The 24,158-nt window shown below is 58.3% G+C and overlaps 5 protein-coding genes and 1 long non-coding RNA gene across 13 annotated transcripts in view; 3 read left to right on the top strand and 3 right to left on the bottom strand.

Annotated features, from left to right (window-relative positions):
* Positions 1 to 2,336, top strand: part of LOC113457572 — a 12,100-nt gene extending 9,764 nt beyond the window's left edge. The window contains exon 3 of the long non-coding RNA XR_003378114.1: positions 1,820 to 2,336. This is a non-coding gene — a long non-coding RNA (uncharacterized LOC113457572). The remainder of the gene's footprint in view (positions 1 to 1,819) is intronic.
* Positions 2,337 to 2,621: 285 nt separating this feature from the next.
* On the bottom strand, positions 2,622 to 6,416 carry Ring1 (ring finger protein 1). Its single transcript, XM_005360410.2, has 7 exons — positions 6,229 to 6,416; positions 6,010 to 6,135; positions 5,080 to 5,240; positions 4,777 to 4,992; positions 4,086 to 4,475; positions 3,214 to 3,487; positions 2,622 to 3,057 (listed from the first exon to the last, which is right to left on the bottom strand). Exons 2-7 carry the CDS (start codon positions 6,085 to 6,087, stop codon positions 2,956 to 2,958), a joined length of 1,221 nt encoding a protein of 406 aa, XP_005360467.1. The 5' UTR covers positions 6,088 to 6,135; positions 6,229 to 6,416; the 3' UTR covers positions 2,622 to 2,955.
* Positions 6,417 to 7,776: 1,360 nt separating this feature from the next.
* Hsd17b8 (hydroxysteroid 17-beta dehydrogenase 8) lies at positions 7,777 to 9,800 on the bottom strand. Of its 2 annotated transcripts, none has more exons than XM_005360412.2 (9): positions 9,744 to 9,800; positions 9,360 to 9,577; positions 9,163 to 9,279; positions 8,961 to 9,053; positions 8,779 to 8,864; positions 8,616 to 8,700; positions 8,409 to 8,451; positions 8,158 to 8,232; positions 7,777 to 7,966 (listed from the first exon to the last, which is right to left on the bottom strand). In XM_005360412.2, the coding sequence occupies exons 1-9, from the start codon at positions 9,787 to 9,789 to the stop codon at positions 7,950 to 7,952; spliced, it is 780 nt and encodes a 259-aa protein (XP_005360469.1). In that variant the 5' UTR covers positions 9,790 to 9,800; the 3' UTR covers positions 7,777 to 7,949. The 2 variants fall into 2 exon arrangements, with proteins under 2 accessions (XP_005360469.1, XP_005360468.1); XM_005360411.2 differs by having other exon boundaries at positions 9,723 to 9,795.
* A 210-nt stretch (positions 9,801 to 10,010) lies between these two features.
* On the bottom strand, positions 10,011 to 13,481 carry Slc39a7 (solute carrier family 39 member 7). The gene is made up of 7 exons (XM_005360413.3): positions 12,751 to 13,481; positions 12,496 to 12,664; positions 12,290 to 12,343; positions 12,004 to 12,162; positions 11,750 to 11,890; positions 11,429 to 11,625; positions 10,011 to 10,748 (listed from the first exon to the last, which is right to left on the bottom strand). Exons 1-7 carry the CDS (start codon positions 13,153 to 13,155, stop codon positions 10,476 to 10,478), a joined length of 1,398 nt encoding a protein of 465 aa, XP_005360470.1. The 5' UTR covers positions 13,156 to 13,481; the 3' UTR covers positions 10,011 to 10,475.
* A 260-nt stretch (positions 13,482 to 13,741) lies between these two features.
* On the top strand, positions 13,742 to 19,691 carry Rxrb (retinoid X receptor beta). 3 transcript variants are annotated; one of them, XM_005360414.2, is made up of 10 exons: positions 13,742 to 14,112; positions 14,697 to 14,914; positions 15,357 to 15,513; positions 15,790 to 15,969; positions 16,929 to 17,101; positions 17,594 to 17,723; positions 17,916 to 18,048; positions 18,153 to 18,256; positions 18,408 to 18,513; positions 18,613 to 19,691. In XM_005360414.2, the coding sequence occupies exons 1-10, from the start codon at positions 13,896 to 13,898 to the stop codon at positions 18,758 to 18,760; spliced, it is 1,566 nt and encodes a 521-aa protein (XP_005360471.1). In that variant the 5' UTR covers positions 13,742 to 13,895; the 3' UTR covers positions 18,761 to 19,691. The 3 variants fall into 3 exon arrangements, with proteins under 3 accessions (XP_005360471.1, XP_005360472.1, XP_026641432.1); XM_005360415.2 differs by having other exon boundaries at positions 13,743 to 14,112; positions 18,165 to 18,256; XM_026785631.1 differs by lacking the exon at positions 13,742 to 14,112 and adding an exon at positions 14,190 to 14,564.
* A 766-nt stretch (positions 19,692 to 20,457) lies between these two features.
* Positions 20,458 to 24,158, top strand: part of Col11a2 (collagen type XI alpha 2 chain) — a 29,631-nt gene continuing 25,930 nt past the window's right edge. For 4 of the 5 annotated variants that reach the window (XM_026785613.1, XM_013351131.2, XM_026785615.1 and 1 more), the window contains exons 1-3: positions 20,804 to 21,060; positions 23,352 to 23,501; positions 23,594 to 23,804. In XM_026785613.1, the coding sequence (XP_026641414.1) occupies positions 20,979 to 21,060; positions 23,352 to 23,501; positions 23,594 to 23,804 (443 nt within the window). In that variant the 5' untranslated portion in view covers positions 20,804 to 20,978. Of the gene's footprint in view, positions 20,546 to 20,803; positions 21,061 to 23,351; positions 23,502 to 23,593; positions 23,805 to 24,158 lie in introns of those variants that run through there. The other variant, XM_026785614.1, reaches the window with a different exon arrangement.

A 24,158-nucleotide genomic window follows, 5' to 3' on the forward strand; every position in this document is an offset into this window, starting at 1 on the left:
CCACCGCCAGCCCCCCCCCCCAATTTTCTAATCCTGATAATTTTCTTTGTGACACAGTGCTTCATGTACCTGGAAATCAGTATGTAGCCAGGATGACCCTGAGCTTCCTTCCGATCCTCCTGCATCGACCTCGGCAGTGGGAGGATCACAGGGCTGTACCTCCACGCCTGCTGCACTGAGCCTTGCTCAGCCCTGCTTTCCCTTCTCCACATTCTCCTCCATCCTGTCCTCTTCCCATCGCTGCCTCTCCTCCCTTTTTTTTCCTGGGACACCTGCTCTGCTGTTCTTTCCCCTTAGAAGCCTCTAAAACAGCTGGAGGCGCCTCTTTCTGGGCTTCGTTTCTGGTCGCGTGTAATAGGATTTTGGGAAGTCCAGGAAAAGGCGAGATAGGGTGGAGGGGCTAAGGTGATGGAGCCATTAGCGGAGGAGCTGGTGTGCGCTTAGCTTCTGGGCGAAAGAGTTGGGTGGATCGGTAGGGGACGGGGAGTCTGACCGCGGTCTGAGAATGGCCGGTAGGGGGCGGTGTTTGACCACGGTCTGATAATGTTTGGTAGGGGACGGGAGTCTGACCACGGTCTGATAATGTTTGGTAGGGGACGGGAGTCTGACCGCGGTCTGAGAATGGCCGGTAGGGGACGGTGTTTGACTACGGTCTGAGAATGGTTCACACTTCCTTCAGGTGATGCCTCTTAACCCTCACAGTATAAACTGTCTGAGTGAAGGTGGCTGCGGCCCCACCTATTGTCCCCATTTGGCAGGCCAGGACACCACAGAAAGATCCGGTGGCTTGTGCAGGTGAAGATCCTGTCCATGGCTGCCTCTGCCTTCATCCTTCCTACCTCCGTCCTCCACAAAGGTCCAGCTGCTCTTGTGGATGTGTGTGTGTGTGTGTATATATGTATTTATATGTTTATACATATTATGTTTCATCTTGCTGAGTCGGTAATGCTGCCTTGAGAATGTGGGGCGCAAACACCCCATCTGGGGTTGGTGCATGAACTAGTACCACACATGTAAGCTGCCTTCTCCCTGCACTGGGAAGAACTGTTGGCAGAGGTGGGGACACTTACCCCAGGTGACCTGTGACAGGCCCACACGTGGTGTTTCCAAAGTAGGGAGCCGCGTCTATGAAGGTTTTAGTTACACAGGCAGGGGACATAGGAAGAGGTTGAAAAGCTGAGAATTACTGAAAGGAAGCCAGGCAGCAACTCAGAAGCCGCTAGGGATGAGCGAGCACTGATTGCCTACTGGAAGGTGGGCTTCCTCCTCAGTGTCTCCCTGGCTCCTCCCTACGTATCTACCTCGCTGGCCTGCTGCACGGCCGGGCATTATTGAATTAAGGGGATGCAGCTGGGCATGGTGGTGTAAACCTTTGATACCAGCACTCAGGAGGCAGAGGCAGGCAGGTCTCTGAGTTCAAAGTTAGCCTGATCAGGCAGCCAGGGTGGCATAGTGAGGCCCTATCTAAAAAACAAACAAAGGGGTGGGACTCCCAGACGGACACTGAGGAATGGGGCTGCAAGTGAGCATCTTGAACCTCTGTGGGACAATGGCGGCATATTGACAGGTCAGCGGTACTCAAAAGCGCTAGAGAAAGGGTGGGCCGTAATTGTCGGTGCCAGGGATCACACAAGAAAATCCAAGGGATCCAAGGGAGCCCACCCAGTCCTGCCTGCAGCATCGTGAGGCCCTGAGGGAGACGGGGCAGAGGGTACATTCATTCTGCTGCAGAAAGCCTGTTCCTGAAACCCTAGACTGCTCTGAGACTCCAGACCCCAAGGCCACAACTGGTTCTCACAGCCCCCTCTTTTCTTTTCAGACATCAGCAGTGACGGAAAATGTTCTCTTCAGTCTTCATGGCTGTCTTCTTGGTGGCCAGACTGACTTTACCGTGGAGACCTGGCTTTGTACCTCCCGCGGGTTAACTGGATTTCACTGGGCTGATGGAGTTGTGCAGAATGTTTGGAAAGTCTGCCCCTTCATCTTCTCCTCCAGCTTCTCAGATTGTCCCTAGTTCCCTTGTCTTCAGGTGTTTGGAGCTCAGTGTAACTAGTCCAGGCTGGCCCAGAACTCATCATGTAGACCAGGCTGGTTTCAAGGTTGTGGCGATTCTTCTGGCTTTGCCAACCAGATCCTGGGACTGCAGGAATTCGAGACTATGGCTGGCTCCTCCCTCTTTTCATTTCTATTGTATGGGGGGAAGTTATAGGGGGGCTAACCTCTGCCATCACCTCCTATTTCCATTACTCATTTCCTGTGAGTTTTAAGCTTTCCCAAATAAAACACTAGGTAGCCTTGGGTGGCCTGGAACTCACTATAGACCAGACTACCCTCAAACTCAGAGATCCACCTGCCTCTGTCACCTGAGTGCTGGAGTTAAAAGCATGCGCCACTACGCCCCGTTAATTTTTAAGTGTGGGTGTTTCGCCTGCACAAGTCAGTGCATAACATGTTCCTGGTGACTGCAGAGGCCAGAAAAGGGCTTCAGACCCCCCCGAAACCAGAGTTACAGATGGTGGTGTACCACCATGTGGGTGCTGGGAATCAAACTCAGGTCCTCTGCGAGAGTAGCCTGAGCTCTTAACCGCTGACCCACTTCTCCAGCTCCCCCCCACCTGTTTATTATACACCCTTGATAGACACACACAGAGGACTGCAGCTTTCAAAGAAGTAAGCAAATTTGTTGTTGGTAGGAGGGTGGGGAGAGGGCCGCGTTCACCTCCCCGTCACCTGCAGGATGGGCAGTTAGGGTCAATAGAAAAGGCAGTAGTGGGCACAGGTCCGTGCTGTACAATATAGAAGAATCTGATATAGATACTTTGTATAAAAGCCATTTGTCCTTGCTTGTGTCCTCTTGCTGTCTGGCTGGGAGGCATTGGGAGATGAAGCTGGCAGGGTGAGCCGGCACACAGGGACACCCTGTGGTCCCCATCTTCTGGTTGTGCCCTTGTGGAGTCATTTTGGGTCCTTAGTGGGGGCATAGCAGAGCTCTAAGGGCCTGGACACTTTCCAGAACTTCTCATTCACGAGCTCCAAGGTCAGCGAGCCATTCAGCGTCTAGAGAGGAGAGAGGCAGGGGGAGGAAAGTTGGAAAAGGAAAAGGACGAGACAAGGGAAGAGGAAAGAAAAGGGGGGGAAGGGGAGTGTGCAGAACCAAAGCCCACAGAGAGGGACAGAGCAGGGCTGAGACGCTGGGGGACAGGACATGCTCACCGTGAACGCTCCACCCCCAGGCGCTATGTAGATGGTGTACTGCTTCTCACTGACACCTTCCAGGCTGGGCAGGGTGGGCTCCTCAGGACCTTCGCCTCCTCCGGCAACCCCACTCTCCCCACCACCCCCATCAGGTCCGCCTGTGTCCGAGGCACCCCCACCAGGCCCTCCAGGCTCTATGGTTTCCTGTTGCTGCCTCCGCTCCAGGGCAATACGCAGAGCCAAGTACTTGGAGAGATGATCCACAGTGGCGTTCCCAGTGGTCTTCACGTACCTGGAGGACAGAGCGGGGACGTGAGGGCAACAGAGTCCTCGAATGGACAATGTCCTCAAAAGGCCTGGCTAGAGACACAGGTACCCCAGGCTGGCTTCTAGCTAGCTATGTAGCTGAAGGTGACCTTAAGCTTCTCATCCCCCTGCCTCTGGGATTACAGGTGCACACCACCACCCTAGTTTATGTGGTGCTGCAGGAGAAAGTCGGGGTCTCATGGCTGTTTGAAAAGCACGCTACCAACTGAACTACACCCCAGGCCTGAAGCCCCCTTCTGATGCAGAATCCTGAACTCAGGTAGGGCTCCTCACCTAGTCTGAAGTACACCCCAGGCCTGAAGCCCCCTTCTGATGCAGAATCCTGAACTCAGGTAGGGCTCCTCACCTAGTCTGAACTACACCCCAGGCCTGAAGCCCCCTTCTGATGCAGAATCCTGAACTCAGGTAGGGTCCTCACCTAGTCTGAACTACACCCCAGGCCTGAAGCCCCCTTCTGATGCAGAATCCTGAACTCAGGTAGGGCTCCTCACCTAGTCTGAACTACACCCCAGGCCTGAAGCCCCCTTCTGATGCAGAATCCTGAACTCAGGTAGGCTCCTCACCTAGTCTGGCAGTACTCTCCCTTCTCCACAAGCAGGGGGTGGGGCCGGAACACAAGCTCGATCTCGCCGCCTGGCTCTGGAGGACTGGGAGCCCCAGGAGGGCTGGGGGGGCCCAGAGTTCCCCCTCCCAGAGTGCCACCCCGATCACCAGAGTCTTCAGAACCAGCACCCCCGCAAATCCCCCCAGCAGCACCACCTCCTGTCCCTACAGTGCTGCCCCCTGCACCCCCTCCACGGGGTCGCTTGGGAGCAGGGCCTGGAGTGGAGTCAGGAGCGGAGTCAGAGCTTACATCCTCTCCATCCCCTTCTCCCTCCCCAGGTTCTCCTTCCCCCCCACTCATGGTGGTGGTCTGATCTGATCCGGGCATCGGCCGCCTTACACGCTGGGCCCTGTAGAAATAAACAGTCCGGGTTAGAGAGAGCAGAACTCAAGCCTCTAAGTGTTAAACTTCACAGGACTCTGATCCATGGAAATCCTAACGGTGATGTTCCGTGTTTACCAGTCCCTAACGATGTATCAAGCATAGTAAGTGTTTTTACTTCTATCTGATGACTGAAGAAACAAGACTAGACCAGTCTGAGAACACAGGCACCTGCCTGGTCAACACCTGGCAGCTGGAAGAGGGTAGTCTACGAGACCCCTACTCCAGACCCCCTCACAGCTCACACCTGAGTCTCCAGACCTCCACACCTGTGCATGGCCTGCATCCGAAGCCCCTCCTCGATACTGGAGCTCAGCGCCTGCTGGTTGTGCAGGCGGCTGAGGCGGATGAGCACTCGGTCCTGATGGGCCTCGTATTCTTCCCGGCTAGGGTAGATTTTGGAGATCAGGGCATCAAAGTTGGGGTCTGGCCGTAGGGACCGCTTGGATACCAGCTTTTTCCGGCAGGTAGGGCACTCCTTGTTCCTGGGTTGGGAGAGAAGAAGCTCTGTGGGCTCAGTCGCCATCACTGATATCTCCCCCCCCCCCACTGCAAACGGTCCCTCCTGTTACCCGCTCCGCAGGGCAGTGACGATGCAGTCAGAGCAGAATCTGTGGAGGCACTCCTTGGTGGTCATTGTGTTCTTCAGCATGTCCAGGCAGATGGGACACATGAGCTCCGAATGTAACGACCGGGGCGAGACCGCTATCTCTGTCCCATCCATGATGGCTTCCTGGGCCATTAGCAGGTGGCAGAGGGTCGGGGAAAGGAATTTCAGAACCCGGACAGCCATGCTGGCCAACTGAGGAAGATGGGAATTCTGGGATGGAGGAGACCAATGACTTGGAAATTACCCAGAAGGGATGAGGACTCATTCACAAGGAGTTTTGAAACAGAAGAACAGACGTTTGGTGAGATGCTAGGGTTAGTTGGGGACGGCACAGGCTTGGCGAATATTTATTCAACAAACTTCTTTTTGTTTGCTTTTTTGGGGGGTCTCACTATGTGTGTGACCCTAGCTGGCCTGGATTCACTATGGAAAACCAGGCTGACCTCAAACTTAGGAGATCCACCTGCCCCTGCTTCTGCAGTGCGCCACCACACCCCGCCTCAACAGGCTTTCTTAGAACTCTAAGAGCAAGACTACTAGAATTTCAGGGGGCCTGTTAAAACAGATTTTCAGTCAGAACACTGGAGAGTTCGCTTAAACTCGTAGGACGAGTCTGTGTACACGGACATGTGGGACATGTGCGAGCCGAGAGGAGAGAGAAAAGGTAACTTCTGGCGTCTGTTTACCGTGCTCCAATTAACGCAGCACTATCTGCCATACCTCTCTGACACTGCTGTTTGGAGAGGTTAAATCGGATTAAACGAGGTAAGTGCAGAAGTGCTTTGAAAAGATGAAAGGTGATTCGAACGCAGAATCGGGCAAAGAATAGTGTGAAGGGGGAGGGGGAGAGCTGGCGGGAGGGGGTGAGTTGGGACTGGAAGATCCCTGTCACCTGCGGGGTCCGGTGCAGCTCATAGAGACTCAGTTCCCACGTTTTGCTGGCATTCTGGGCATTCGCCGGTGTCGTCATGGTGACGGGGCGCGGACCCCCTCCAAGCAGGGCTCGGCCGAGAGAAGTCTGCGGAGTGAGGGGGGGAGGGGACGATGTCGGGGCCGCCCCTCTGCAGACCCCGCCCCCGGAGCCCTGTGCGCGCACCCCGCGGTCCCTCACCCGGCTCCGGCCGTCGCGCTGCCCTGCCGCGGGCCTCTCCCCGGGGACCCCCGGGCTGCGCCGCCCTGGTCAGCTCGGTCCGCAGCTGCCACTCACGCCGCGGCTCTCGCTGCCACCGCCGCCGCCGCCGCCGCCATGGCCCGGGCGCTGAGGCCCGACGTCACTTCCGCCCTCCTTGCATCCCACCCCCGCGGCGAAGACGTCACCGCCCTCGCGGCGCGCGTGGAGGGTGCCGTGGAACCGGGTTCCCCCTCCCCCGCGGGGCGCACACGGAGCCGGCCTGGGGGTGGGGGTGCTGGTGCGTGCACGTGGGGAACCCGAGGGCGGAGCTCCCCTCGCGGCGCGGACGATGATCTCCATCTTCCCCCAAGCCGGGGCCCGGGATCCCCGGAAAGCCGGCCGCAGCTGCACCTCTGCTACTGGGCGCGCGCCCTGCGCCCCTAGGGCTGCGAGGGGTCCCGGGTGTCCGGGGGACCGGCCCGCGCTCCGCCCGGCCTCTCCCCCTCGAGGTTTGGGGGCGGCGGCTCGGGACGTCCAGACGCAACTCTCGGCCGGAGCCAGAGACTCGAGAATTGCGTTTGGACAATCAGGAGCCGCGGCCCGGGGCGGGGAGGGAGGCGCACCGGAGGCATCGGGGATGGAGACCCCACGCGGAAGCAGGGAAACCAGATGGGACCCCCGTGGGGGAGTCGGGGAACACACGAGTGAAATGTGTGGCGTGGGAAAGTGGGCAGAGCCTCTCTGGGACTCGGAGTGAAGGAAGCGGACGGAGAGGAGCGCGAAGAGGAAGGAGCAGGGCCATCCCGGTTGAGTGCAGGGAATGAGGAGCACGGAGGAAGAGACCATGACGGGCGTTCTGTCCCCCGCCAGCCTGCGCTGCGGCTGCCAGGGGGTGGCCTGTCTCTGGGACAAGTTAGCAGTGGGTCCCCTCGCCCCCAACCCCAGTTACCCCCTACTTCCCTGTTCTCTCCTTCAGTCCGTGGCCAGTCCTTATGTGGGCGCCAGAGTCGATTAGCGCGGACCCCCTCCCCTTCCTCCTCCTTCTCCCAGCCCCCTCCCTTCTGCTCTCCTCCAGCCCCTTTCATCGGCTAGTCCATTCCCCTAATCCTGGCCCCCTCCCCTAATCCCCCCCCATCCGACCCCAGGCCGGCTGTGGCTATTGTAAGGTGGAGAGAAGGGAGGGGAGCAGAGAAAGGAGGGGTGGGGGTGGGCCACCTGTTCCAAGACCCCCTTCCAAGGCCAGACTGGACACCAGGATGGGGCCAAGAACAAATCACCCTTGGGGGCCATAAGGACCCGGGGATTGGTGGGGGGGGCATGACTGGTGCTGCAGGACCAATGAAAGAGGGTGGGGACAGAATCCCCTCCCTCTGAAAGACCCCGAGTGTCACGCACACACAGTGACATACACTCTTTCCTCTCACACCCGGCGGCGGGGGTTGCCCTGGGAGACCAGGCAGTGAAAGGGAGCAATCCTTCGGAAAGGGGAGAGAGGGGGAGGTGGGGAAGGGTCTGAGGGCTTGGACACAAGAAGAACCGGAGGTGGCAGGGAAGAGGATTTGGAATTTATTAGGGTCACAAGCACCCCTGCCTTCCATATTCAGCATGCCTGAGCCACACACTGCCACCCCCTTTGTAGCCTGGGAAATTAGCGTCCTCGTCAGCAGGAGGCCAGGCGGTGGTGGGGGAGCGGCGAGCAGCGTCCAGCTTCCACGAGGCAGTTACAAGAAAAGACCTCCTGAGAGGGGCAGAAACATGGGAACAGGTGCATGGGTCACCGGTGAGGTATACGGATAGGCACCCACTCTGTCCCTGGTCTAGAGAAGGGACCTCTGCCCTTCGGGCTGCACGGTCCCCTCACTTTCTCATTCCAGCAGTTGAGGTTGTGCTTTTCCGTCCCGTCCGCCCTCCCCCACGAAGGCCTCATACCAGAGACTTCCACTGAGGCCCCTGTGATATATCCACTGTCTTCAGATGCCAAGAAGGCAACCACATCTGCCACATCTATGAGGACGGTGGGGGAAGGGCAGGCTCACTGCCTTAGATCCGGAGTGGCTATCCTCCCACATAACCCCAAGCCACACCAATCATTAATCCCTCTGCGACCTTTTCAAAAATATTACAGATTTAAAGATCTCTTCAAGTCCCCTCCTCAGAGCCTTCTCCCAACGCATGCTTACCCTCAGGGTCCCCCAAGTGTCCTAACGGGATCATTGCAGTCACCTGTAAGGAAACACGCTTGTCGCTGAAAGTTTCTTTTATGGACTTTTTTTCCCCTCTTTTTTTCATCCCTCACTAAATACATGTCTGGAATACTCACCGTTTGCACTGTGCCCAGTAATCTCCCTCACCGGCCTCCTCTGACTTGCCCTCCACCCACAGCGTACCTTGTCCTTCACTTTCTCTGGCATTTTCTGGGTCATGGGTGTTGTGATGAACCCTGGGAGGACTGAGTTACATCGGATCCCATGTCTGTGGGAGGAAGAATGGATGCTGACCCTGGGAAAGACACTGACCCCTCCCTCAGTAGGGTGCTCCGTTCTGACCCACCGTCCAAGTTCGCGGGCTGCAGTCTGAGTGAGCCCAATCACTCCCGCTTTGGAGGACGCATAGTTTGCTTGGCCAATATTCCCCACCTATGGTGAGTCAGAGACCCAGGGTGAGTCAGGAGTCTCCAAGGGAGTCTTCCCAGAGTCCACGCGGCTAGCTGCCCTGGTCCAGCTCAGCCTGACCTTTCCAATGATGCTACTGATGTTGATGATGGAGCCACGAGAGCCACTGGACACCAAAGCCTGGGCTGCAGCCTGAGTGACTAGGAAGGTGCCCTGGCACGAGAGGGTAATGAGCTGGCAAGATCAGCTGGGGTGGCAGCCCTCCTCCAAGTCCTTCCCCAGGCTGGGGGCGGGCACAAGTCACGGGTTCAGAGGTCACCACCTTGAGATTGACAGCTATAACTCTGTCCCAGTCTTCTTCCGACATGTGGAGCAGAAACTTATCGCGTGTGATGCCCGCACAGGACACAACGACAGATGGCGGGCGAGAAAAGCAGGCCTATGGGAGGGAGGGGGAGGCTGACACCAAAGACCACAAAGGGCCCGGCCGAGGGCTGTGGGACGCGGTGACTGGTTCACCTGCACTTGGTCCAGCAGGCGCCTGGCAGCGGGGGCCTGCGACACGTCCGCCTGGAAGGCGGCGTGCTTCCCGCGCGGCGCTCCGGCCTCGCTCCCCGAGCCGCCCAGCAGCTGCACGGTGTTCTGTGCCGCTGCCCCGTCCAGGTCGCAGGCGGCCACGACGGCGCCCTCTTTCGCCAGGCGCATGCTGATCGCGCGGCCGATGCCGCTGCCCGCACCTGAGATGGGGGGGGGAGTCCGCGGTAGTGGGAAAGACGGGCGGAGGTCAGAGGTCAAGGGGCGCCAAGTTACTGAAACTAGGACAAAAGCGCCAGGGACCCCAGGGATGGCGCTCGCTGACATGGCCCCGGCACCCCAACCCACCCTGGGAGGGAACCCCTGAACCTGTGACCAGAGCCAGCGCGGAGCGGAGCCGGAGCTGAGACGCCATGGTGGCTGGGGGCGGGCGGGCCCCGTAGCCCAAGCCAATCCGAGCACATGGGGGCGTGGCGAGGGCCGAACCGGACCCAATGGAAACCCCGTCAGCCATAGGCCTTCGGCAGCCACCTCCCACTGTGGGGGCGTGGCCACCCACCACCCCTGGGGACTTGGGGAGTATGTGTAGACAAGGGGCCACCACTCCCCCCGAAAACAAAGACTGCAAGCGGGGCAGAAGATCCAAGTACTTTATTTATGATCATCGTGCCTCCTACCCATTCAAACAGTGATATAAAAGGAATAGAAACAAAAATAAATCAGGCCGTGAGATTTTACCAAGGGACATTCTCCCATCCCTCTACTTCCGAATCAGGACACAGGATTGATGTCTACCCACTCCTGTCTCCCCGAAGCCACCACCGACCAGTGCAGAAGGGGTCGGACCTTGGAGGACCCCGTGTGGCATGTTGGTGTGGGAAAACAAGCAGGGTAGGGACCACCAGGTAGGCTCCAGTCATCCCAGTCTTCTTCATGGTCCCTTTATTTCTCACCAACAACATTGTTGGGCAGTGTCCAACACTTTGGTCCCCCTGACCTGTCATTCTCCAAGGCTAAAACTCCTTCCTCTGGCGAGTTAACACTGGCCAGGGCTCCCAACTGTCTTTATTTGGGAGGCAGGGGTGGCAGATTCCCCCGCCCTCACTCGAGGTGGGCAATCAGTACCATCATGACGACTCCCCCCAGCAGGCCCAGCACCTCCAACAGAGACTGTAATGGGGACGCCTCTCTCAACAGCTCAGGCAACACAGACACTGTTGCTACATAGATAAAACCACCAGCAGTGAACGGCAGAACCCAGCCAGGCCCGGCACCACCTGCCATCTCGCTGCCTACTGCCCCTCCTTCGGTGAGAAGGGCACACGCTGTGCCTGCCAGCGCTCCTACTGCGGTCAGGAGTTGCAGACGCATCGCCTGGTGGGCAGAAAAGAGAAAGGTCATCGACAGCTGACGACTAGGCGTGACGGTGGGGACAGCTGTACAAGTGTGCACGCTTTCGGAAAGGTGGAGACGGTAAGGGGCTGGTGCAATGGCTCCATTGATAGTGTTTGCTGCACAGCGTGAGGATAGGAATCTGGACCCCAGGCACCTGCATGGAAAGGCAAGTGCGGTGGGGGTGTTTACAATCCCAGCACCGAGAAGCAGAGGCTCCCTGGCCAGCAGACAGTCACCCAAGACCCCCAGCCCCAAAAGGCTGAAAAGCACTAGAAAAGCGGTGGTGGCGCATGCATTTAATCCCAGCACTTGGGAGGAAGAGGCAGGCAGATCTCTGTGAGTTCGAGATCAGCCTGGTCTACAGAGCTAGTTCCAGCTCCAAGGCTACAGAGAAACCCTGACTTGAAAAACAAAAAATAAATAATAAAATAAATAAAAAATTTAAAAAAGGAAGAAAGAAAGTGAAGCGCTAGAACAGACATCTGAAAAATCGTCCACCCCTCCTCCGCGGCCCTTCCAGGCTGTGCACCAGGCAGCACACATGAGGGTCATGGCGACCGCACAGAGCAGAGGTAAAGGAAATAACTTGCCCCTTTCTAAAAGACTTGCCAATGGTAGGACAGCTTGTTAGGAACAAATGACAGGCAGTCAGCACCAACCTGTTTTTTGCTGCAGCCAGACTGTACCAAGATGGCAAAGTCCCCAACCTCATGAGGCACTTCATGTAGCAGGACTGTCATTGTGGTCAGGATCCCTAGCCCTCGGCCCCCACGAAAGGAAGCTCCAATGGCCAAACCATCTGTGAAGTTGTGGGCCAAGTCAGCAGCCAGGTTCAGGTATCCAGACACTCGCAGGTCTTTTGTAAAGAAACAAGACAAAAAGATTGAAGGTCATACGTACCCCTTGGAACTGTCTAGATGCCAACATCACCTCCAGCACACATTCTGTCCACACATTCTGTCCACCCACCCGTCCCTCACCTGAACCTGGTTTTTCTTCCTCTTCAGGGTTCTGAGGTTTCACTGGCCCATCCTTCGGCCCGTTCCCTCCTCTCCTTTTCCGCAATGTCCCTGCTCCCTTTTCTTCCTCCTCTGAGCTGGGCTTCTCCTTGGAAGGACACTCTGAGGGAGAACAGGAGTCGATCAGATGGGGACAGTGCTTTCGACATGTCCTACATAAGAAGCCTGTTCCACCGTAAGAGCCTACAGCTCTGTGGCAGGCTAGGTAGGCTCACCCTGTCTGCCATGGCCATGGCCCCCATGTGTGTGGCTGTCTCCGTGTCCGTGGCTGTGTCCGTGTCCTCCTTTCACATGTCTCACAAATTTCTCCACCACGAGGAAGGCAACAATCCCACTGAGAACCCACAGCCCCACAGACAGAATGGGGCCCTGTCCTGGGAGCAGAGGCATCGAAGCATGAGGAGATGCGGATGCCGGACTCCTCCTCCAGTGCAAGAGGTGAAGAACTGGCAGAGGCAGACACTGCCCACATCCCGATCCCCATTCCCATCTCTTTCTCACCACTGTGGGAGTGTCCGTGTCCAGGCTGCTCCACAGCATGGTGAGAATGAGGTTCTGCAGGAAGTAGAAAAAAGGGGAACGCTTGGCACAACGCATGTGCAGTTGAGGACGATGGGAAAATCCGGGGTCACAAAAGAGAAAGAACTCCCTTTCCTTCTAGAGAATAAATCATCTTAAGTTTCTGAGGTAGCGCCGAGGTTACTTACCCAGAGCATGAGGGATGAGGTGCAGGAAGGCATCACCCAGGAGCCCCCCAGAGGCAAAACTGAGCAGGATCTGGAGCAGGGAGCGATGCCTGGGAGAGTTAGACTCCACCGGGATGAGGAAGAGCACAAAGAAAGGAGCCGCAGAGATCAGCACTGTGGCCCCCAGGGCCTGGGGAAGGGGAGTCACAAGTCACATATGGAGTTTTCCAACGACTAAGAACCAGTCCCTCTTCCCCACGTCCCCAGCGGACTCACATAGGCCCAAAGAGAGACAGTGTCCAGGTGGTGCTTGGCGCCTGGAGCCCCCCTCTCTCTCGAGGCTCCGTGGCTATGTTCATGGGCAAGTCCATGTCCTCTGTGGTGGACGCTATCATGGGAGTGACCATGGCTATGGCCATGGTGGAAATCCTCATGTAAATGTTCATGGTCGTGGCTGTGGGCATGCCCATGCCAGATGCTCTCATGAGTGTGGCCATGACCATGGGCATGGCTGTGTCCATGGTGGAAATCCTCAGGTGAGTGCCCGTGGCCATGGAAGTCCTCTTCCACGTCTTGGTGCGGGTCACCATGACCCCCGTGTCCGGCCACCAGCAGCCCCACAGCCGCCCAGGTCAGCAGTCCCACAGCCACCCAGCGGGGGACCCGGAGGCCCTCGGCCATCGAGCTGACCGGAGGGACAGACGACGACTCTACCTGACGCTGTCCCTAAGCGGGGTCCGCTTCCCTGCACTCGTGCCCTTCCGGCACCCCTGGATGGCTCTCTTCCCTCTCACATTGTCCCCAAGGCGGGTTCTCTCGCTCCCCGACACCCCACCCGGATGCAGACCCCCCCCCACCGACACCGCTCTAGCCTGCGATCCGCAACTCCACGGTCTCTCTGGGCCCTCGTCTCTATGACCCACGGTTGGGGCGAGGGGGAAAAAGGCCCGCAAAGCGCCGCAAGGCAGCGGCGGGGAGTCCTCACCGGCTCCGGGATCCTCTCGGTTCTCCGTGTGCTGGGACGTGGCAGTCACGCCTCGAGCTCCCGCGAGATCAGGAAGTTCCTGTCGGCCCGCACCCCACTACCTTTACCAACATGGCGGCGCCCCGCGGACGGCGCAGCCGCGCCCCCAGCACGCATGCGCACGGCCGGGGTCATCCGAGGGGACGGCGGGCGCGGGAGCTGACGGGCGGGCGGAGACCGCCTCCTCCGTTCCCACCTCGGCGAGGGGCGGGGGCTCGCGACGAGACTTCCCGTCCGCACCAAGATGGCGGCCGCCCCGGTGCTGTCACCCCGGTGCCGAGCCGAGCGCGGCGCCTGAGCCCGCTGTCCCCGGCGGCGCTCCCCGAGTCCTCCCCGCTCAGCCCCCCCGCACGTCCCGGGCGCCTGTCGGGCTCCCCCCACCCTCGGGCCCGGCGTCATGTCTTGGGCGGCTCGTCCGCCCTTCCTCCCGCCGCGACATGCCGCGGGGCAGTGTGGGCCGGTGGGGGTGAGGAAAGAGATGCATTGTGGGGTCGCGTCCCGGTGGCGGCGGCGGCGGCCCTGGCTGGATCCCGCGGCGGCGGCCGGAGAGCAGCAGACCCCTGAGCCGGAGCCGGGGGAGGCTGGCCGGGACGGGATGGGCGACAGCGGGCGGGGTGAGTGTCCCGTGAGTCCCGGCCGGCGCCCCCAGCGCCCCCTCCCCGCGCGCCCGCCCCCTTGTTTGTAAACACGCGCCCTCGCCCTCCCGAGGCCCAGCGCCCTCCCCCGGGGCGGGGCGCGGCGGGGGAGCTTCCGCCCTGCAGGTGCGGTCGGGCCGGGCCTGCGGCAGGTATCGGGCGTGGGAAGGACACCGTTCCCCTTGGGCTGGAGGACTCTGGGCGTCCGAAGGCTAAGCTTGTACCCCGGGACCGGGGATCTCGTCCATGCTCTCCGCCCCGAATGTTCTGAGTTGGGAACGAGGGGGTCACTGGTCCACCGGCACGTGCTTCCCCACCCCACCCCCGAGGTCAGCCTGAGATGACCCGGGAGTCTCCCGCTGAACTGGCTCCCTCTGGTCAACCGCCTCCCCTCGCGACCGTGAGGAGTGAAATTGTTGTTTGACAGCTTGGTATTTCTGAACTCCGGGGTCGTGGGATGTGGTGGGTCAGGGAGAATTAAAGTGTCCATTTGGATGATGAAAAGACTCAACTTTCTCTTCTTGTTTCTCCTGTGTGTCTGCCTGTGTGTACCTCCCTCTCAGATTCCCGAAGCCCAGACAGCTCCTCTCCAAATCCCCTTTCCCAGGGGATTCCCCCCTCTTCTCCTCCTGGCCCACCTCTTACCCCTTCGGCACCCCCACCTCCAATGCCACCCCCTCCACTGGGCTCCCCCTTCCCAGTCATCAGCTCTTCCATGGGGTCCCCTGGTCTGCCCCCTCCGGCTCCCCCAGGATTCTCCGGGCCGGTCAGCAGTCCTCAGGTGAGAGGTCGTGACCTACTTATTGCCTCTCTGCTTTCATTTCCCTGTTTCCACCTTCTAAACCCCTCCCTGCCATCTTTCTGTGGACTTCCCCATGACCCCGTGACCTTTCTGGTTCTCCAATCCTAGCAGCCCTGTGGTCTCAGACCCCTTGCTCTTCCTGAAGTGAACAGTGTTTCTGTGCATGCTTCTTCCTAGCTCTATTTTGAAAACAAACAAAAACCCTGAGCCCAAAGGGAATATTTGTGATATCTTTTTCAGCTCACAGTGACTTTCTGCCCTTTTGGTTCTGTGCCCTTCCTGGCAGCTGGGCCACACACTTACAGAAGGGTGCATATTCATTCTTGGGGTTATGCTTCAGGGAAGGCCCTTTACATTAGACCACAATGTTGCCAGTACCCTCCCAAGAGCCCTCTGTGACTTCCCTGTTCCCCCATCCCAGATTAACTCCACAGTGTCGCTCCCTGGGGGCGGGTCTGGCCCCCCTGAAGATGTGAAGCCACCGGTCTTAGGGGTCCGGGGCCTGCACTGTCCACCCCCTCCAGGTGGCCCTGGGGCCGGCAAACGGCTGTGTGCAATCTGCGGGGACCGGAGCTCAGGTATGAGGCTCAGCCCAGGTGCAGAGGAGGAAAGAACATAGAGACTTTACCACCGCCTGTGGGCTCCCATGGCTTCCTGAGGGTGGTCAGAGCAAGGACACCTGTGGGGCCTTTAGATTCCTATCAGATGCAGGTAGGGGCAGTCAGGGAAGGGGCTGAGGAGGTGACTGGCTTATCTCGCCTTGTGAGCTGCTCTGTGTTTGGGAAGGATTCAGCCTTGGATCCCCTGTGGGCAGGTGTCTTCACTAGTCTTCCTGCCACACTTCTCCCCCGTAGGCAAGCACTATGGTGTGTACAGCTGCGAGGGCTGCAAGGGTTTCTTCAAACGCACCATCCGGAAGGACCTGACCTACTCCTGCCGCGATAACAAAGATTGCACGGTGGACAAGCGCCAGCGGAACCGCTGTCAGTACTGCCGCTATCAGAAGTGTCTGGCCACCGGCATGAAGAGGGAGGGTAAGGAGCTGCCCCAGCCAGCAGGAGAGCCTCCATGTCTCTCTCCTCCAGGGGGCGAAGTTTCGTTTCTCTTTCCTGTTCTCCTCGATTGCTCCTCGGGGTTAAGCCTGTGATGCTGTGGGCTCTCCCAGCTTGCCTTGGACTACCCAGGCCTCTGCTCTTTCTTCTCCACTTCATACAGCCCGTCTCGCTTTGATCCTACATTCTTTCTCTGGTCTCCCAGTCTTTCCTTTAATCCTCAAGACTTCTACCCTGTTAAGCTACAGAATCCCTGAAGAGGTCAGGACTTGGCATCTCTCTTCTCTGAAACTAAGTAAACCTGATGCCTGAATTTTAAGAGACACTTTAGGGCTTATTTTGAACTGGTCCTTGCTGTAAAGAAGATGAATCTTGGCTTTCCCAAGGTCACACAACGGCAGAGTGGCAGGACCAGAGTCAGAACACACCCTCCAAAGACCTGGACTCAGGTCACCAAGATGATGACATTGTCTGTAGTCAGAGGAGCATAGGGTTTGCCGTCAGCCATGTCTGGAGTCAAGCGTGTAACTGGTTGTGTATTGCGTGAATTTAGGAGGCTATGTCTTTAGCCTTGGGTTCCTCATCCTTAAACCTTGGGGCAGGAACCCACGAGGCCATTAAGACGCTCCAGTACATGTTAAAGCACGTTGGCACATTTTTAGCATATCACTGACCCTATTAAGTGCAGATTCTTCTCTGATTCTTTCATCTGTCTATTGCCAGGTGGACCTCTTTATCTGCCTGTTTATGTACTTATTTATTTGTGGTGATGGGGAGAGCCCTGGGTCTCGTGTGTACTTGGCAGGTGCTCTCACCAAGAGCGCTTTGCTTCCGGATTCCCCGTCTTCCGTTTCTATTCACCTCTGGCTGCCATACCCCCAGGGACATTGGACCCTCCTAGCTGGCTTCCAATTCTGCATTTTTCCCTCCCCACCCCACAGCGGTCCAGGAGGAGCGGCAACGGGGGAAAGACAAGGATGGGGACGGGGATGGGGCTGGAGGAGCCCCTGAGGAGATGCCTGTGGACAGGATCCTGGAGGCAGAGCTTGCTGTGGAGCAGAAGAGTGACCAAGGCGTTGAGGGTCCCGGGGGGACCGGGGGTAGCGGCAGTAGCGTGAGTGATGGGGTTGATCCCTTCTCCCTCAGGTTGGGGTTGGGCAAGGAGTTGAGGTGCGTGTGCTCCACCTCTCCTCTTCCTCCCTTCCTCCCCTCTGCACCTTGCCCTGGACTGGAAGTGAGCCAGGCATAGTGGCCCTTGCCTATAATCCCAGCACTTGGGAGACAGAGATAAGTGGCTCTCTGTGCGTTCAAGGCCAGCCTGGTGTACATAGCAAGTTCCAGGCCAGTCAGGAGCACATAGCGAGACCCTGTCTCAAGAAGTCTGTCTCTGATGTGGGGTGAGAGCTTCCTCACCTCTGCTTCCACTGGAACGTCCAGAGCAGAGCGGAACCTAAATCAGAGACGGGTTCAGCTGGGGCTTGCAGGGTTGAAGAGGAGCCTGAGTCAGAGACGGGTTCAGCTGGGGCTTGCAGGGTTGAAGAGGAGTGCCACAACCTCCAGCAGGGATGGTGACTCTGCCCTCCCATGCATCTTCTGGTCTCTGCAGCCGAATGACCCAGTGACTAACATCTGCCAGGCAGCTGACAAGCAGCTGTTCACACTTGTCGAGTGGGCAAAGAGGATCCCACACTTCTCCTCCCTACCTCTGGATGACCAGGTCATATTGCTACGGGCAGGTCAGTGACCTTGACTTTCTTGACCTCTTGACATTTGACCCCTCTTTGTCCTCCTGACCTTCAGTGACCCTAGTAGCCTTCTCTTGTATATTCAGGGAACTTGACTTGCTGACTTGCCTCCTATTTTCTTTGTGCTCTGGATCCCATGACCTGGTGTCTGCCTGCTGACCCTTGGTGCCCTCTGGCCCCTAGGCTGGAATGAGCTTCTCATTGCCTCCTTCTCCCATCGGTCCATTGATGTCCGAGATGGCATCCTTCTGGCCACGGGTCTTCACGTGCACAGAAACTCAGCCCATTCCGCAGGCGTGGGAGCCATCTTTGATCGGTCAGTGGCCCTTGGCCAGGCTGTCCTGTAGCTTAGAAGGGGTGGGGCAATAGACTGGTCCGTGTCCAAGGCTGGCTGAGCTGTGACCTTTGAGTGACCTGCAGGTCCCTCTCCAGGGTGCTGACAGAGCTAGTGTCCAAAATGCGTGACATGAGGATGGACAAGACGGAGCTTGGCTGCCTGCGGGCAATCATTCTGTTTAATCCAGGTAAGAAGAGGCCACCTTGGAACCTCCTCTTCTCCACAAACCCAGCTGGCCTCAGTTCCCTGAGGGGCATCTTGAGGGCCCCTTCTGCACGTCCGTCCTGACTTGACTCACCTGCCTTATTCCTCTTGCTCTTCCTCCTTTACCATCCCAGATGCCAAGGGCCTCTCCAACCCTGGTGAGGTCGAGGTCCTGCGGGAGAAGGTCTACGCGTCACTGGAGACCTACTGCAAGCAGAAATACCCTGAGCAGCAAGGCCGGTGAGAGGGGCTCCCGGGCTGCGGCCCCCCAGAGGGTGAGGCTGGAGTATGTCCAGGGCCTGGCTGGTGCTGGCACTCACTCCCTTCTGTCCGCCTCAGGTTCGCCAAGCTGCTGCTACGTCTTCCCGCCCTCCGCTCCATCGGCCTCAAGTGTCTGGAGCACCTGTTCTTCTTCAAGCTCATTGGCGACACCCCCATTGACACCTTCCTCATGGAGATGCTGGAGGCTCCCCACCAGCTAGCCTGAGCCCAGGCACACACGCGTGCTCCTCAGTGGGGAGCACTGTGGAAGAGGACTGCGCCTGGGCGGGTGGGAGGGCCCAGGGCCCCGCCAGAGCCATGGGCAAGTGGTGCAGAGCAGGAGGGCACTTCTGCAGCCTGCAAGGGGTCTGGCCCCTTAGCAGGGTGTGCCCGGTCCCAGAGTCAGACGGGACCCCAGATCCCTGTGACCACTACACGTCTACCTTCAGTGGCCTTGAGTCTCCCGTGATGTAGGTGATTGCTCACCCTGGCTCCCCGAGAACAAAGCACTGGCCCTGGTCCTGGGACCCTGCTCCCTTCTCGAGAGCGGGATGGAGCTCCTCTAGAAAGGATGTTGTGGGGCTAGTCCCCGAGCTGATGGTCTTCGGAGCAGGGCTCTGACAGCCCTTCATACCCCCAGCCTGACAGAGGGGGGCAAAGGGGGGCGCCTGCCTCCTGTAGCTCCCTTTGCGGCACACTGCAGTCAGACTGAAGAATAAAGGGTGGCGGTGAAGGGGCCGGCGGAGATGGAGAACTGACTGCTATTTTAATCTCCTGTGAGGAGAGACTGGGAGTTAGACTCAAAGAAGTACTGTACATCCCCAGGCTGGCCTAGATGCCAGGGCTGGAGGTGGCATGTAGGCAAGGAGGCCCTTTAGGTGGTCCGCCCCTGTGGCTTTCCGGGCACTGCCTTCTTCATCTCACTGGCTCGTGGAAGGGGTCTGGGCTGTGAGGGGGTCGCTGATTTGGGTGGCCTTTCCTTTTACAGCTGTCCCTACCTACTCCTCAGCCCAGACTGGGGACTGGGGACTGGGGACAGAGAACTGATGGGGATGGCCAGCCTTCAGAGATGGGTGCTGGGCTGCATGGGTTTTACCCCGGGTCTCTTTTCGGGGGAGGCTTCCTCCCCCGCTTTCTCTTGCACATAAAATCGCTTTCCAGTTAAAATAGCTGTTTTCTGGACTGAGGTAACTGGGCGGTGGGCACCGTGGCATAGCCTAGGTGTAGGGATTTTTTGGTGAGAATCCCTGACTTGCTCCCTGGGTGCTGCAGGGGCCGACCCGAGGTTCCCTGGGGCTGCAGAGGCGGTGCAGGGTGGGAGACACAAGGCATGCTTTGTCGGGAGGGGGAGAGGGTGTGCCAGGTTGGGGGCGGGGCTGCCCACGGAGAAGGGAGACCGGCTTTTTCTCAAAGGCGCCTTGTTCGCCGGTGCCCTCCCAGCGCCAGCGGGCGGCGGCGTCTCGCTCGCTCCAGCTTTCTCCCCGGCTGCGCCGCAGGCTCCGGGCAGACCCGGCGCTGTGCCCACACGAAGGGGTGCGCTGGTCTCAGCGCTGCCCTCCTGGAGCGGACACGTCCCTGAGTGACCCTTTTGCCAGACCCTTCTGGCAGCATCGCCTGTCCCCTCATCACGGTCCTGTGCCCCTTTTCACTGTTTTACCTAGTCCAATATTTCTATCTTCTCGGGCGATTAGCCCATTTGCCTATCTCTGACCTCTGCTCCGCAAGGACCCCACACCCCCCCACGTTTGGGTCTGGGTCGCTATCTATAGCTGGGTCTATAAACACCCCGCCCAGGGCTGCTCTGTAATTACATGGGGCGGGACGAAGGAGGTAATTATGGAGACCTGATTACGAGTGGACGTGGGGCGGTCGCTGTAGGCCCGCCCCTTATGTCCCACTGTGCCCTGAGTCCCTCCCCGGACTCCGCAGAGGGGCCCTGGGCCCCCAAGGGCAGGGACCGTTGTGTGTGTGACTGGACCATAGGGTCCTAAAAAGAAAGGAGCCAGAGAAGGTATATTGTGTTCCCCCAAAGACATTGAGGGTGCACACAGACCACCTAATCCCTCCAGGAATAGGAATGTACCCTTCCAGGGCCAGCGAGTGAGGAGCGGTTCTTGCCCCTACACTCCCCTGCCCAGGTGGAGATCGGGGGTGGGGTTTCCCTTTGGTGGCTGTGGGCGGGCGGCTAGAGGCGGGGGCCGGACCTAGGGGCGGGGGCGTGCTGGGGTCTCTGAGCTGCCAGGGTGGCCAGGGGCACACAGTAGCAGCCACCGCGGAGCAAGCAGCAGTGACAAGCAAGCAGACGTCTCCTCAACAGCACCTTGCTGCATGGAGTTGACCGCTGAAAGCTGCTGACATCCCTGGGTCCTGGTTCCGAGGCTCAGCACGCTCTGCCTACTGTCCACACCAGAGCTGTCTGGGTCTGGGACCCGGCATTCTGAGCCATGGAGCGGGGCAGCGGCTGCCCCCGCCTCCTTCTGCTCATACCTCTGGTGCTGGGGCTGAGTGCTGCCCCAGGATGGGCAGGTAAGAGGAGTCTTGTCTGGGTGTCAGTCAGCTGGAGGTCAGAGCATCTACCTGAAAGGGACCACAGATGCCTCGAGTAGGAGCATCTGCGTCTTAAGAAAGGGATTTGGGGTTTAGGATGAAGGATGAACACTCGAGTTCCTTGTAGCCAGTATGGGACTGTCATCCTCCTTGAAATGACGGGTGGAAGGCAGGTGATGGCAGCGGCTGGGGACCACAGACCAGAGCCTAAGCAGGCTGGGTTCGTGGTTTGGGTCCTTACATCCGAGGATGGCCAAAGCCAGTCTTGTCCAGGCTTTGCTGATGTCGGGGCGGTGAATGCCAGGGCTGATGGGTAAAGGAAGCAGGGTCAGAGCCAGGGAAAAAGGCTACCTCCACTGTCCTGTTCTCTTTGGGTCCCCCAACCCCTCCCTGTGCCCTGGATGCTGCCACGCGGCTGGCTCTAGGGAACACCAGGGCTGGCTGCCAACAGGACGGCCGCTGGACAGGCCAGGATCAGGTGTCTGAGGCCAGAGCCAGCTCTTTGCATTCCTGCCCCTCCCCTCCCCCTCTGGCCAACCGGACTCCTCTGGGACCCTGGTGTCCACAGGCCCAATCTTTCCCCCCTTTTTCCTCCAGAAGGAAAAGGCTCCTAGAGAAGAGGATTTGATAGCAGAATAGAGTCTGGGAGTGCTGGGTCTAAGCAGGATGGAACCAGCTCCTCTCTCCCAGAACAGGGACAGGACTGATTTTGTATATATCTCCATTATTCATGTTTTCTCTCCTCTGGAGAGAAACTAGGCAGAATGGCAGTGTAAAGGATGTAGGCTAGACCAAAGAAGTAACATAAAATGAAGTACAAGGTGTTTGCAGAGGCAGGGGACTGACTGAGATCACTGTCCCTTGTTTGGGAGCTGAGTCGGTGGAGGGGGGATTCCAGGGAGATGGGTGACTAAGAATTCCTGAGAGTAAAGGACAGGGCATTTGGGGGCTCAGGGCAATTGATGGGGTACCAGTGTATCTCAGACAGTGGGCTTAGTATGTGGCTTGAGGGGGGCCGCCTGTGGGCAGTGAGCGTGGTGTGGAACTGTCCTCCGCTGGGCTTTGGTGGAGGGTGGGGACCTCCGAGGTCTCCTTGGCCAGGGGTCTCTGTGAGTCTCTGTCTCTCTGTCTCCCTCACCTTCGTCTCTCAAAGCTGCCCTTGTGTGTCAGTGTTTGCAGAGCCGCCACACTTGGGGGCCAGGCTCCTCAGAGGCGGGGGAAGGTCGCGGTTTCCTCAGCTCCTGGACTCAAAAGGCCTTTTCTCTCCTGCCGGCTCCACCTCGTCCACCCCACCCAGCTCTGCTCTGCTGACTGCCCTGGCCTCTGCCCGCCCCCACTTCCACCAGCCTTTGTGAGCACCCTCTGTGGGAGCTCTCCACTGTGGGGCAGATGCTGCGCTTTGGGGTGTGAGCCTTCGCTTTCCAGGGAGTTTGGGCCCAGGAAGCTGAAATTTAAGGAGTCCTGGCTGATGGCCTGTGACTTGAATCTTTAGATTCAGATGGTGGGGGTGGCAGGGCAGGACTGAGGTTCCAGGTGTGAGGAGCTGGCCTGGGATTTGGGCAAGAGCTCTGATGGCATCTACAGATGTGTGGCTTGCGGCCCTGGACCTGCTCCTGCCCTGCGTGGCAGCTTCAGTTTCCCCTTCCCCCTCTCCAAACCTGGGGTCATAGACATCTGGACCACCCGGTCCTGGTCCTGCTATCTCCTTCCTTAGCCCAGTCAGAGCTGCCCCGCCCCCACCTCAACCCAGTCTTAAGCAGCTGGAAGACCTCTCTTAGGCGGCCGCCTCTCTGCCTCCCTGTGCCCAGGATGATCGATCGCCCAGATGTTGTTTGTGCTAGAGACCAAGCAGATGCCAGGAAGCCAGAAACTGGGAGATACAGAAAGGGAGGGAGAGCAAGGGAGAAAGAAAAGGATGGATAGGGTGTGGGGGAGATGGGGGGGGAGAACAGGGGAGGGATGGGAGGGAGGGTCTGACAGGTGCACAAGCAGAAGGAGGGCAGAGAGGGAGGGAGGCAGGGAGGAAGGGAGAATCTTAGCAAAGATTCACAGCTTAGACAGCGGTGGTGGATCTAAGACACAGATGTGGGAGGCGGGTGCGAAGGCCAGCCACAGCTAGCTGCACTTCCCCTCTGGGCCACTTTGCTTCCCATATATATAGGTTCTTTCAGGGTAATGTAAAGGATCATGAGTTGGAGATCTGGGTGTTCCCTCTTTAGACCCTCCCTGGGACCTGTCCTGTCCCCTGACTCGAACCCTGACTCTCCCAGGCGCACCCTCTGTGGATGTACTGCGTGCCTTGAGGTTCCCCTCCCTTCCTGATGGTGTCCGGAAATCAAAAGGGGTCTGTCCTACTGATGTGGCCTACCGCGTGTCACGACCTGCCCAGCTCAGTGCACCCACCCGCCAGCTCTTCCCAGGTTTGGGCAGTGAGATGGGGACATGGGGAGGTGAGGTTTGGGATCGCCTCATCTCTCACTGCATCTGTGTGTCTCTTCCTCTGGGGTACCAGGAGGCTTTCCCAAAGACTTCTCCCTGTTGACTGTTGTGCGGACCCGCCCTGGCCTCCAGGCTCCCCTCTTGACTCTATACAGTGCCCAGGGAGTCCAGCAGCTGGGCCTTGAGCTCGGTCGCCCGGTGCGCTTTCTGTATGAGGACCAGCGGGGGCGGCCACAAGCGCCCTCCCAGCCTGTCTTCCGAGGCCTCAACCTAGCCGATGGCAAGTAAGTCAGTTTGTCCCTTTGGCCTGCCTGACCCAGATTGTCACGAAGTCACTCAGAAGCCCCAGTTTCTAAACTGAGGGCTTCTGCTGCTCCTTTGAGCACACTAGCCCGCTGCTCAAACTTCCTGATCAGGGTTTGGGTCTCAGAGTCTGGGTTGGGGAATGGGAACAAAAAGGTGCCTGCTGGCTCTCTGGTAAAGTATTTAGTGTTTTGAGCCTTCGTTTCTAGCAGACAAATATGACACCCCAACTGGAAAATGATTGCAGGGTGCCCATGCTGTAAACACCGATTACATGGTAGCCCTTGCTTGGAATTCTTTTTTTTTTTTTTTTTGGTTTTTCGAGACAGGGTTTC

The sequence above is a fragment of the Microtus ochrogaster genome, linkage group LG2 (genome assembly GCF_000317375.1).
Source record: "Microtus ochrogaster isolate Prairie Vole_2 linkage group LG2, MicOch1.0, whole genome shotgun sequence".
NCBI classification, from domain to species: Eukaryota; Metazoa; Chordata; class Mammalia; order Rodentia; family Cricetidae; genus Microtus; species Microtus ochrogaster.

Bases quoted from the DNA above. Each gene is read 5' to 3' on its own strand.
- Hsd17b8 (XM_005360411.2), bottom strand. From the start codon at position 9,789: ATGGCGTCTCAGCTCCGGCTCCGCTCCGCGCTGGCTCTGGTCACAGGT. The intron at 9,054-9,162 runs GTGGTGACCTCT...CTCTCGTGCCAG, and splicing joins TTATAGCTGTCAATCTCAAG to GGCACCTTCCTAGTCACTCA. The intron at 8,452-8,615 runs GTACGCTGTGGG...GTTTCCTTACAG, and splicing joins CAGAGAAAGTGAAGGACAAG to GTGACTGCAATGATCCCGTT.
- Rxrb (XM_005360414.2), top strand. From the start codon at position 13,896: ATGTCTTGGGCGGCTCGTCCGCCCTTCCTCCCGCCGCGACATGCCGCG. The intron at 18,049-18,152 runs GTCAGTGGCCCT...AGTGACCTGCAG, and splicing joins GTGGGAGCCATCTTTGATCG to GTCCCTCTCCAGGGTGCTGA. The intron at 18,257-18,407 runs GTAAGAAGAGGC...TTACCATCCCAG, and splicing joins AATCATTCTGTTTAATCCAG to ATGCCAAGGGCCTCTCCAAC.
- Slc39a7 (XM_005360413.3), bottom strand. From the start codon at position 13,155: ATGGCCGAGGGCCTCCGGGTCCCCCGCTGGGTGGCTGTGGGACTGCTG. The intron at 11,891-12,003 runs GTGAGCCTACCT...GTTCTCCCTCAG, and splicing joins CCATGGCCATGGCAGACAGG to AGTGTCCTTCCAAGGAGAAG. The intron at 10,749-11,428 runs GTTGGTGCTGAC...TCTGCCCACCAG, and splicing joins CTGGCTGCAGCAAAAAACAG to GCGATGCGTCTGCAACTCCT.
- Ring1 (XM_005360410.2), bottom strand. From the start codon at position 6,087: ATGACGACACCGGCGAATGCCCAGAATGCCAGCAAAACGTGGGAACTG. The intron at 5,241-6,009 runs GTGACAGGGATC...CTAATGGCCCAG, and splicing joins AGCTGCACCGGACCCCGCAG to GAAGCCATCATGGATGGGAC. The intron at 3,488-4,085 runs GTGAGGAGCCTA...TCTGTCCTCCAG, and splicing joins GGAGAGTACTGCCAGACTAG to GTACGTGAAGACCACTGGGA.